Source organism: Egretta garzetta, unplaced genomic scaffold (assembly GCF_000687185.1).
Source record: "Egretta garzetta isolate BGI_Z169 unplaced genomic scaffold, ASM68718v1 scaffold350, whole genome shotgun sequence".
Classification (NCBI taxonomy): Eukaryota; Metazoa; Chordata; class Aves; order Pelecaniformes; family Ardeidae; genus Egretta; species Egretta garzetta.
In genome coordinates this window covers 87403-100432 of record NW_009258273.1, presented here as the reverse complement: position 1 = coordinate 100432, position 13030 = coordinate 87403, and the positions used below count along the sequence as shown (strand labels likewise).

The 13030-nt window shown below is 47.1% G+C and overlaps 1 protein-coding gene across 1 annotated transcript; it reads right to left on the bottom strand.

Moving 5' to 3' along the window:
• Nucleotides 1-7684: 7684 nt before the first annotated feature.
• Nucleotides 7685-8533, bottom strand: LOC104122881 (keratin-associated protein 5-4-like). Its single transcript, XM_035890456.1, has one exon. The coding sequence runs from the start codon at nucleotides 8531-8533 to the stop codon at nucleotides 7685-7687; it is 849 nt and encodes a 282-aa protein (XP_035746349.1).
• Nucleotides 8534-13030: the final 4497 nt, after the last annotated feature.

Here is a 13030-nt window from a genome sequence, read left to right as displayed (position 1 = left end):
GAACATTCAAGGCCAGGTTGGATGGGGCTCTGAGCAACCTGATCTAGTTAGCGGTGTCCCTGCTCACTGCAGGGGGGTTGGACTAGATGACCACTAGTGGTCCCTTCCAACCCTAAACATTCTATGATTCTATGATTTGGAAATACAGCATTAATGCAGAGCTCTGTCTATGCTAAATTCAGAGATTCAAGGACCTGAAACCAAGTGCTCTCTTGTTTGTAGTAAAACGTGCTCGTAACCCTTCTCTCTGTCTTTTTCCCGCAATGTAGACGCCCACCTGCTCATACCAGGGCATCCCTGGTGTCTGAGCAAGGATCATACAGTGCAATGCACAGAGACCTCGGTCTGGGCCCTCCTGAAATGTCCTCTGTCCCCTTGCGCTGCACAGCCCTGCTGGTACTCCTGCAGCCTCTCCATCCCGTTACGCTTCTAGCTGGTCCCTGTAATTCCTAGTACACAGCTCATGAAAGCCCAGCTTCAGCCACAGTCCCAGTCCAGATACTCGGTTCTATGTGGATACTGTTATAAGATATCCATAGCATTTTTCTTTTGTAAAAAAGCAGAAAGATTTTGATGTTCTCACTTACCCTGTTGAGGAGTGAGGAGAGGTGAAGGGAAGAGATGAGCGAATGAAGTGAGCTGGGCCAGGGCACCTTTTATAGTCCTGGGCACCTTCCTCCTGGAAGTGAGACAGCCAATGGCCATTTGAACTTCCATGATTACTAACCCAAACCCATACTATTTAGCTATACGTGTCTTCTGGTATTTACTCTTTGCCTTATTATTTGTGATCACTACCTTTGTTTTGCCTCATAATTGTTTTGCCTGCAGATAATCAAAGGGCTTCTGTGAATGCTAATGAATTTGTCCTCTCTGCAACCTTGCAAGGGAGCCAAAAAATGCATCCTCGCATCTGTCAGACAAGCGCAGAGAGTGATGGCCAAAGATGCTAAGGGACTTACTCAGCAGCAGCTGGTGCTGAATCAATGCTAAGAGCCGAAACTGAACCCCTGGGTTGTGTCTTTCAGGCACGTGATTGGCTGTTTCATTGGACTGGTGTTTGAAACAAATATTTGGAAAATTTCATGAAAATAGGTGTCTTTGTTCCCGGTCACAGGACATGCACGTGAGGAAGGAGCAAGAAGACCATGTGCTCGGGATGTGTCGAGAGTCACGCTGGCTCCCGGGTCTCAGTCACCTCCACGTCACTCCCTGCAAGATTGTCTTGCCCTCCTGCATTCTAAGACCGTCTTCGCAATGCCAAAGCCATCTTTGTCTTTGGGCTAGCCTAAACTTTTGCTAATCCTCCAATCTGGGAGGTTTAGGTTCACATGAGGGCATCGCTAACAAAAGGGTGCTTCTGTTCCTGCTCTGCTTTGCTGGGACTGCTTTCCTAGAAACAGCTATGAAAACTCTGAATTGAATATTCACTTCAGAATATTTTGCATTTTCATTAAAAAGTTAAAGGGCAGCAGTGCCTGTGCAAGTGGCAACCCAAGGAGCCACGGCTCTGGGACGGGGCACAATGCAAGTCAACATGTCCCTCCTGCAACCTCCCCTTGCATCCAGCTGAAGTCCCCTTCCATGCTGGAGCCCTGGCACCAAGCAGGACCACCACTGCCCACCTCCTCAGCAGGGAGGGAGAGGGGGTTAGAGTTGGAGGTTGGGCAGGACTTCTGGTGGGTGTTGGTAGTGGCAAATGAAGGAGCCCAGCATGGACTGAGAGGGTGAGAGGAAGAGGAAGGTGGAAGAGATATGACAGGCACAGAAAACTGGTCCTAACTGGAGTCCTGGATCAAGTGGGGGGCAGGGACTCAGAAGTGATGCAGGAAGAGACCTTGTTGAAGTGGAACCATTTTCTGGGAGGGAGAGAGGAAAGGAGGAAGGTCAAGGTAAGGCAGAGCCTTGGGCAACTGAGCCAGCGTGGATGAATGCTTATTTAACGCCAGCCACTGCCTCCCATGCACTTTGCTGTGGGGCTGAATGTTGGCAGGAACACTGGGTATTTGGGAGGAATTTTTTCCACGGCCTAAAATTGCAGGTCTCATTTGAAGACATTACCATGAGAGGAGTGCTGCCTAATGAGAGGATGGTGGAGCCTCCCTGGCGAGTTCCCTGCCTGCTGCCTGACAATCTCTGGGATCCCTGGGCTGCTCCGAAGAGGGCTGCTCCCAGCTGAGCTGCTCCCAGCCCTGAGGATCCTAGCAGGAGCCTTGGTTTGCTTTCTGCACAGTGCAAGGGGAAGCAGATTGCAATTTTCATGCCGCTTTGCCTCTGCAGTAAAGCAGCCTGCCCCTTCCCAGACTTCCCTGGAATGAGAGTAATTCCTTGGGCGAAATGCTGGAGAAGCAACACATGTATTTGCGACTTCTCCAGATGAGGTAGAAGAACACGCATGGCATTTCCTTTCCAGCAGGTCCCCTCTGAGGAGGCACACACTTGCCAGCCCATGGGAACTAATTAATTTACAAGGAATTAATGGGGCAGAAGAAAAGGGGCACACTTCACTTGTACCTCCAGAGGGAAAGTTCTCATCGGCAAATCCTGCAGCTGCAAGAAGCGATGATCTAGGTGGGCATTTCCCATCCGTGATAGTCATGCCCAACCATCCATGCAACCTAGGTACTCAAATGGTCTTTGATGAGTGGGCTACGGATCCTAAAGCAAGGAAGGGACTGAAGCAGAGTAGGAAAAGGGCATTCGACACAGATTGAGGACTGCGGTGTGGATCTTGCGTGCTATGTTTTGGTACAACTCTTACTGACCCAGTCATTCTCTGAAGACATTTGAGGCTTCTTCACCATTTATTCTAACACCTCAGCTTGAAATCTGGTAACCCAGATGTTTTAGCATAAGCAAGAGCTCCTTCTCATAAACGTTAAAGTATTTATAGAGATTATCTGTAGGTTCAGAAGGAGACCTCGAGCTGGTTGAAATACACGGAGCTTTCCTAGCTGGGATCTGCCTGTGTCAAACAGTTTCAGAACTCCACACCCTTTACAGGTTTATATATTATTTTCTTCCTATTTCTTTGTAGTTCTACAGCGAGAGGAGATATATTGCCTGCAGGGATGCCAGACACTTAGCTTGTGTTTCAATAGACCCAGGCAGAAGCTCAGAGCTACATCAGGGATGTGCTGATTTTCTTTGTATAGGCAACCCCCCAAGTCAGTACATTTTAGACGGGAGCATCCCAACAACTGGAAGAAAATGCAAAGCAAACGCAATAGATGTGGAGGTGCATTCTGGATGCACCAGTTGGCAAACAGGCAACCACCAGGATTTTTGCAGGATTATGAACTACAGATTTTATTGGTTTGGTTTTTTTTCAGACAGATTGAAGCAGAACAGTGATGAAAAGAATCAAACACCCCACACACCAAGAGGAAAATGAACAGCAGGACGAGCGCTTACACGGGAAAATCGCACAGATCAGTGGGTAGCGACTTCAACGCCCATTGGGAGAATTTGGTGATTAAAGGCAGGCAAAGAAGAGGAGAGAAGATCTACAGTCTCTAAGCAGAAGAGGAATGCCAGGGGGTTTTAGTTCCCGCCGCAGCAGCTGTTGCAGCAGCCCCTGTTGTTGTTGCTCATGGTGTAGCAGCAGGCCTGCATGGGCATGCAGTAGGAGGTGGGGCAGCAGTACTGCCTGGGAGAGCAGCACATCGGCGTCTTGCAGCACGAATTCTTGGTGTTGTAGCAGCAGACGGTGTAGTTGTTATTTCCACCGCAGCATCCGCAACCTCCGTTGGGCATGTTGTTGGTAGTGGTGTAGGCAAAGCTGGAAGGAACAGAGAGAGTGTCTTTTTTCTCTGCCTGAATTTCCTGTTGTTTATGCAGCTTAAAGCATCCTCTGGCATATTGTCCAGCACTGGTTCCATCAGAAAGAAGACACCCAGGTTGATTCCAAACCCAATCTCTCAAAACTGGTCCCAAACCAGACAGTACAGGAAATCCTGCATGGCTTCCTGCAAAAGCACACAGAACTACGATAAAGTGCAAATGAAAAGGCAAGCTCTGACTTACCCTGTTGACCAGTGAGGACAAGTGAGGAGAAGTCAAGATGAACGAATGAAGACCACTGTGATGGGGAGCCTTTTATATGCTTCAGAGCCACCCCCCTGGAAATGAGGCATTCCTTGGCAATCCAGGCTTCTCTGTGTATCACCCAGTACGTGCCTCTCACGTGTCTTCCGGTATTTAATATTTACCTCTTTCTGTTTGCTCACCACCTCCATTGTGCACCATAATTAGTTGTACATATAAACAACAGGAGCAAATTTTCTAATGAATTTGCATTAATGGCAGCTGGAAGGTATTCCTACCCGCTTCCCAAGGAATGACCTTGGGACACAGAGACACTTAACAATGCGCCCAGGGGAGGCAGGCGCTGAAGCAGTGGGAGAACCATGCCTGGAACTCGGAAACGTCACCGCTCATGTGTCCCCTCTGCCCTTGTCTGGGATTTTGGGGGGCCAGCGGAAACTGTTGGTCAATGGGAATCCTTTTTTCCTGCCTCTGAGAGGTGGTTGTGTGGTCAAAGTTAAGACTGAAGAGTTTCTCCTTTCTCAGTCTTGTTCGTGGGTGTCCCACTGTGGTGCTTGGTTCTCACACCCCCTGCTTTTTATTTCTGCTAAACTATTAAGATTTTTTTTCATTTTCATCCATGGAAGTCTAAATTAAGCAGCTTTCAAGGAAGTAGTGCACACGTTAGCTTTTTTTCTGTGTTGTTTCCATACACTCCATTTTCTGAGATGATTTCTGAGGTCTGTGAGACCGCAACAGCTTGTACTTAATGGTATTCATTGATGGTCACGTTTCAGAGTTTCACACCAACAGTTTGATTCTGTGTCACTGTAGGCAAACCTGAGATTCAAGACTGGAAATCCAATCCTGAGTGCATTTCTCCATGCCTTTCACCTGTACCTTGGGAGCCCAGCTAGTATCTGACAGATGCTCTGAGTTCAGGCACGTGACAGCACTTTTCCAGTGGTTTTGGCTGCAGTGTGCTAAGGCCAAGGCCGCTATGCATGCAAAGCCTGGGTGAACAGTCAGGACGGAATAGGTAAGATGGTTGGAGTCAAGGCAGATATTACAAAACAGGCTTGGGGATGGGGGAAGGAATTGTGGCCATGGACATCTCCACATGAGAAGAAGAAGGTGTTGATGCAGAAGAAGGTGTTGATGAAGAAGGTGTTGATGGAGTTTTCATCTGATGAGAGGGGACGCCAATATGAGATGAGAGTTCCAAGACGCTGAGGAAGCACCTATTCATGGCAAATAAAGGCTGCCATCATGTTCACCAGACTCTGAATGTGAGGCTGGAGTGGTGGCAGGTGATCCCTGGTGGCTGGGACATGCAGTTTCTTCCCAAGATGTGAACATGACCTCCTATGACGTTGGGTGTCTCTTCTGGAATTGTCCCCAGGGGAACATTGTTTTGGCCATGCAGTAATAACCAGGTACCTGGCTGCAGGAAGTAATGCCCTCTTTGTGTAAACTGTCAAAAATGTCATGCACTGAATAAGTAATTCATTGCCTTTTTCTCAGGGTTTATTGTCGCCATATTGGCCAAGATGATGCCCGTGCTAGAATCATAGAATGGTTTGGGTTGGAAAAGAATGTTAAAGCTCATCTAGTCCAGCCCCTCTACTTTGGGCAGGGGCATCTTCAACTGGATCACATTGCTCAGAGCCCCGTCCAACCTGACCTGGAACATTTCCAGGGATGGGGCATCCACCACCCCTCTGGGCAACCTATGTCAGCGCCTCATCGCCCTCAGTGTAAAAAATTTCTTCCTTCTGAATCTACCCTCCTTTGGTTTAAAACCATCACCCCTTCCCCTAGCACTACAGTCTGTCTCCATCTTTCTTATCAGCCTCCTTTAAGTATTGAAATGCCACAATAAGGTCTCCCTGGATGTTTTTCTTCTGCAGGCTGAACAACCCCAACTCTCTCAGCCCATACTCATAGGAGAGGTGCTCCAGCCTTCTAATAATCTTTGTGGCTTCCTCTGGACCTGCTCCAACAAGCCCATGTCTGTATTAGAAACAGATGTGAACCCTGCAAGGCTGTTGCTAATCTGGGTCTTATACAGATATTGAGGAGATACTGGCGTTTAATGTATAGTTGGGTCAGAAATAACATCTTCTACACTGAATCCCTTTAACTTGCCATGCCATGCCATGCCATGCCATGCCGCGATGTCTTTGTGAACTTCCATGGTGGTTATGTGAATTTGAGAGCTGTAGTACCTTTGTGAACAGGGATGAATCTGTCATGGCAGCTTTCCCAGCATATGATGTAATTAATATTCACATTTCCTTAACAGAATGCCCTTCTGGTATGGTATGGTATGGGATGGTATGGTATGGTATGGTATGGGATGGATGGGATGGGATAAGATGGGGATAGGATGGGATGGGATATCCTTCTGCCAGTGTATTGTACCTGATTTACCTATTAATCAAAAACTCCTAAAGAGCTGAATAATCTTTCCAGGAGAGTCTAATGTGGTAGTGAAGATTATTCTAATGCAGACTTTGTGTATGCTTGGAAGATTTGTATGCTCGGAAGATTTGGTTGAGGGAAGCAATCAAGACAGTGCTCAAGGCATTTTTCTGAGACGTGCAATTGAGAGCTGAGTCCTGAATTTTAATAGTAAAGGAAGCCCCAGCCAGGTAGAAAGGGTATTGTTGACTCATGTGTGTGCTATTTTAGGAATGAAGCTTTTAAGATGTATGCTAACACCTGGGTTTCATTCCAGCGCTTGTAATCCAGGAAAGCCGCACAAGAAGATCTCTGCTCACATAAAAATAATTTGCCGAATTAAAGTGTTTTCTGAAATTTTATTTTTGAAGATGGTAGTGGAAGAAGATGGTGCCTGCTATTCAGTAAGTAGCAAATTCCTCTCGGTACCTATTTGAAAGACCTATTCCAGTATCGGGGATGAGTTCTTGCACATCTTATGGAGCGGTGTGTTTTCAGATGGTGGAATTGTGCATGCTTGGGTTAGCCCGTGTCCTTTGAGTTTTATTGACCTTAACCATTGAGTTTTATAGCAAAAATTAAGCTAACTGAGGCAGGTGATCGCTAGGTTCAAGAACAGATCATACTGCTCTGCTTGCTGTCTTTATGCATGACCTAATTCGTGCCGATGGGAAGTATGGCTGAGCAGCAATATATTGCCTAAACGTTCTGCTGTGCCAAAGGAGCATGTCTGTGGCCAGCAGGATCCTGGCTAAAGGCAGAGAAAACAGCACCAGAATGAGGTCACATTCTGGGCGAAGCGAGGTAAGAACAACCAAAAGAGAAGATTGCGCGTTTTGCTTAATGCCAAGTTTTATTGTCTACGAGTCAAGAGAGAAAATGAAGAATGATCACGTTAACAGCAAAGGTATCCCAAGTCCCATACACCAAGAAGAGAATTAACAGCCCCGCTAATATCTAATAGCTCTTTGCCTTGTGCAGTGGGGGATATATTCAAATGCACTGCAGATGTTCAGTAATTAAAGGACGGAAAGAAGACAGCTTAAGTTTGAAAACAAGAAGAAAATCACCGGGTGGTCACTCCATTGTCACGTGAACCAGAAGCAAGTGAGCAGCTTTTTGTCTCCTTGTGCCTGTTCTTGTTGTACGCATGAGACGGGAGCCAGCAGAGCTGCTTTTGCTACCCAGCGTTGGCTCAGCAACCCTTCTTGATTGTGGTGCAGCACTGCTGGATGGGGATGCAACACTTCCTCGCGGGAGAGCAGCAGGGGCTGTAACACACCACAACCGGCTTCTTCTTCACCACATAAGAGCAGGAGGACAGACATCCAGAGCAGCAGCAGGGGTGGCAGCCACAGCAGCAGCAGGGACGCTGGCCACAGCAGCAGCAGGACTTCTGGCACACCTTGGTGCAGCAGACGGACTTCTGGCATGGGTTGCAGCAGGGCTTCTGGCACGGGTCGCAGCAGGACTGCTGGCACGGGTCACAGCAAGGCTTCTGGCAGGGGTCGCAGCAGGACCGCTGGCACGGGTCGCAGCAGGACTGCTGGCATGGGTCACAGCAGGGCTTCTGGCATGGGTCACAGCAGGATTGCTGGCAGGGGTCACAGCAAGGCTTCTGGCACGGGTCACAGCAGGACTGCTGGCACGGGTCACAGCAGGGCTTCTGGCATGGATCACAGCAGGACTGCTGGCATGGGTCACAGCAGGACTGTTGGCACGGGTCACAGCAGGGCTTCTGGCATGGATCGCAGCAGGACTGCTGGCACGGATCACAGCAGGACTGCTGGCACGGGTCACAGCAAGGCTTCTGGCATGGGTCGCAGCAGGACTGCTGGCATGGGTCGCAGCAGGACTGCTGGCATGGGTCACAGCAAGGCTTCTGGCATGGGTCGCAGCAGCGGGACTGCTGGCATGGGCTGCAGCAGACAGACTTCTGGCATGGGTCGCAGCAGATGGTCTGCTGGCACGGCTGGCTGCAGCACACTGTTTTGCTCCTCACGACAGAGCAGCACCCGGTTGAGCAACATCCGCTAGAGCACATGTTGTTTGTAGTGTAGTCAGGGATGGAAGGAGCGAGGACCTGAAAGAGAGCGTACTTTCAGATACGACCCATCTTCCCACGTATAGAGACGTGTTTTATTTTGGCAGACAAATGCTTCTGTCTAGGCCCATGGGTGACAGTGATATCACACACTGCTTCCTATTTATTTGTCTTGAGTTGCAAAAAAAGACCTTTACAGAAATCAAGCTGCCCGCCACTATCCCAGCAATATTTGTGCATCTTCTGAACTATCCTGGGAACTAACTTTCCTGTGCTCATCCATGATCACTGCCTGAATTTCCATCCCAAGAAGCATATTTTCCACTGTGCTCTCTCTCCCAACGGTCTTTTGCAATAAGCAGTAGACCACCAGGCTAGGAAAATCTGGATTGCAGAGAGAACTGTAGATCATAGAATCATAGAACCATAGAATTATAGAATCATAGAACAGTTTGGGTTGGAAGGGACCTTTAAAGGTCATGTAGTCCAACACGCTCTAAAGATCAAACACAAAGACACATTTCAATTTGTTGCTTGACCAAACCCAAGTGAGAACCATTGCTATCAAGGAACAGTGCTAATAGGTAACACTTACCGTGCCAACTGAGTGGTGCAGTTGAGTGAGGAGCAAAGGGACGGGGAGACCTTTTATTTAGCCCGAAATTGTCCTGCCGGAAATGAGGTACCCCACAGCAATCCGTGATTTATGCACTAAGCCTATACTTATTTGTTGAATGTGCCTTCATCTGTTTAGTCTTTGCCTCATCGTTTTTGACCAACCCCCCAATTTTGTGTTATTATCAATTTGTTCTGTAAATTTTTTACAATTTTTTAATGTCAAGTTAATTCTTGTGTGATGCCTGTGAATGTCTTTAAAGGATCTTCCTGCTCATTTTGCATATGGGAACGCTGTTACATTGAGATGCTAGGTGGCTTGTTCAGAGCTAGTGAGTGCCCAATTAACATAAAAATCATAATTAAGCTTGAGGAGCAGTGGATTCCAGAGGCATGCAGAGGCCTTCTGGACGTCAGTCACTCCTCAATATGATTTTTTTTCAACAGAACTCCAGCAAGTGGAATTCCATGGCCACGTGTTTTGTTTTTGAATGCAGAAATGGTGAAGCCCGAGGTCCTTCTTTGGGGTCTCTGGTCATCAGGAGGACAAATATGTAACAGAAAGTTCTTGACATCTCATCCCTTGCTGCCTCATCCCATCCATGCATGGGAAAATGCATGCCCCGGGCCTTGCCAATATCAGAAGTTTTAGGTGCAAAGAACTGTGCAAATTCATCATGGAAATTTGGAATAGACTTTGGGTCAAGTTGGAGTCCATCTTTTTTTTTTTCAATTAGTTTTTGACATCTTTAAATAAAAGCAAAACTCAAAACTTTTCTGGAAGTTTTACATCCTGTTTCTGCTTAGCACAACTCGATCTGCAAAATTCTATTCCATATTTTTAAGTCGTAGCATGCCCTCGAGTAACGAAAGATCCACCTACGGATGTTATTTCTTGAATAATTCGGTGCTCAGTTCTCAGTCACCCATTGGCAGTCATTAGTGCTGATGTTAATGATCACGTTGCAATTATTCATTAATGATGTTAATATTTATTTTGCATGAAAGCCTGAAGGCCTCACATGATGCCCTGAGCATCTTTAGGATTTCAAATTAAATGGCGTCTTTTTAAAAAATTATCTCTCTCCGGTCAGATGGAATTCACGGGACCCAGGACCATGACTGACGTGATGAAATGTTTCGTTTCTGAGATCACCCCAAAGAGGACGGCCGCTCCCACTGCTATGGGGCTGTACATCTGCAGGAGCAGAGCACCGAAGGACCTTTGAGCACCCTCCCCTGCAGCCCACAGCTTCACTGGAGATACCCTGATTTATGCTGAGGTGAAGAAGAGAAGATTCAGGCTGTTTGTATTCCTACAGAAACACAGCGTGATCCAGATCACAGATGCTGAAGACAGGATAGGTCCTCGTGAACGTTCAGTTTGCCTTCTGGTGACATAAAGCATCTGTTTCCACTCAGTTTCTGCAGGGTAGCTACTGGTTTTAGTTGGCCACATCCCAGCTTTTAGAAAGCTACCCAGTCTTGCTTTGAAGAATTCAAAGGACCATGAAGTCATCGCTTCTCCAGGCAAGCTCTTTCCAAGGTCAATGTTCCCGTCCATAGGCTGCATTTCCTATTGACTTTGGCTTCATGCTAACGACCGGGTTGGACTAGGTCACTGCCACACATTATAATCTAATTAGTGATAGAGATTTACACCAGCTGAGCACCTGCATCTCAGCTAGCAATAAAGGAGGCTCGTGGCAACCTGGGGTGATTTCCGAGTTGAGAGGGTATTTCTGAGCCTCAAGAGAAACAGCAGGAGACTCTGACAGAAACGTAGGGGATCCTGAGCAGTGAGGTAACGTAAGAGATGTTGGTCAAAATGAGGCAGTTTTCTGCATGATTTTGCAGATCTGATCCATTGCTTCATCCTGTGTCCCTCTGAGTCAAAAAAAAAACCCTCACTGCTGCTGTTAGAGCTGGATGTGAACATCAGAGATGTCTAAAGCCATGTGAGACAGATCCGAGGCAGCTGGGAGACCCATAAATGATTTTACAAGAGGAGTTTTACACAAGAAATTATTCAAATTAGATCCAAAAAAAAGGATCCCAATTACATTTTGCATTGAGTGAATGAACTTAGCAGCCTCCGTAAGATCCCCAGGGTAGAACCACTCTGTTTGGATATGAGAATTACGGGTGCAGTGAAGCAATCCTTGCTGTAAAACAGTCAAGGCAAATTCCTCCTCATTAATCCTTAGGGTTTTGCTCGTGTTTTAGCCTGGTGGTGGAAATCCGCTGTCACGTTACTTAACACACGCTCAGCAGAGCAGAAACGTTCCTCTAAGCTATCTAGCATGTTAAGTGTAGAGGACTTCTCTTGCCAAATGTCTATGGTCTCTGATTTAAAAAAAAAACCAAACAACTCTAATGAGGTAAAGCATTCATAAAAGCTTTGGTCCTTGATGTTCCAGGTGTCAAACCTCTCCAGGGCTGACAAAAGCATAAAATAGAATAGAATAAAATAAAATAAAATAGAATGGAATAAAATAGAAAAGAAAATTAAAAAGAAACAAACCAAGCTTCGTTCTTGTTTCCCCACTATTGCTGCCATTTCTCATCCTCAAGCTAACGGGAACTTCAAGCTCGAGCCCAGCAGAAAGTGCAACAAGTTCAGAAGCTTTGTGCCTTCCGTGGGACTTGGAGAAGGAAGAGGAAGTAAAAAGTGCTGAGATTAGTCACAGGAGAGAAAGTTGGAGGCCTGGGGCAGCAAGGGAAAGTGAACGTATATACCTGAAAACCAACCCGCTCCTATGGACGGAAAGCCTTCCTGACTCAATGCCCAATTGCAGAGAGGTGAAGAACGGGTAAGGAAAAGAGTTTTTAATGTAGCTGCCAAAGGTCGCATGCAAATGAGCCATCTTTTAGCAATGGCAGCAACCTGAAGGTAGGTGAGTAAGCGATTGCTCTTTGCATCCTGTTTGCAACTTTTCCTTTTTAGCAAGGCTCTTCCTCTGCAATGACAATTTTCCCCGTAACCTATAAATAACTAATTCCAATTACTTATATACCGACTGGTTATTTACTGGGTACACGCCAGCCTCTTTCCCACGCCTGCCCTGGGATGGATGAATCACGCTGGGGAAACCTTCTCCTATTTTACCCTGTAGAAATTGTTGAATTGAAGGTGTTCCAAGGCAGGTTCCAAACCCTGCAGGATTTGCTTTGTTTTGTTTCCAAATATAGCAGAGGATTTTAAAGATTGCATCTGCAGTAAAAACATGAACGTGCAGGCCAGGCCTCCAGCTGCAACTCTGAAACCCCCACTGCCTATGCTGAGCTCAGTACAAATACTCGGCTTCACCAGGAATTAACTCGACGTGTTTCTCCTAGCCCTCTGCGTGCGGTGCAGTGGTCCTGGCATCACTGGTGGGTGCCGCAGGCATTTTCCTTGACTTTCCTGTTTTCTTGATGTTCCTCCTACTTGAGCTATTTTCACCAGTAATTAAAACGCGGCTCTGAAACCACGAGAAAAACCAGATGCTGCCGGACAAGCAGATATGATGGAGCGGTGACTAAAAACATCCAGAACTGTTAGGTAGGCTTGAAACATAATTTTTATTGTCTTGCTGGAGAATGAAGCAGCAAAGCAAGAAGGGAACTCTTCCCAGCAGGCAGCGGGCTTTGCATTGGCAGAAAGAAGAGAAACAACTCAAAGCTCATTAAATCATTTCAAAAGTGCTTGCAGAGAAGCGGCATGGCTGGCAGGCGATGAGCAAGGGGATGAGCTCAAGGCTTCGGGCAAGGAGCGAGCCGGTGGGTCCAGGTGCCGGGGCCGGATCCTGCTGCTAGTACTTGGGGCATGGTGGCAGCTTGCAGATGTTCTTGGTGTACTGGGGGCAGTAGGGGACCGGGGGGCAGTAGCGTTGCACAGGA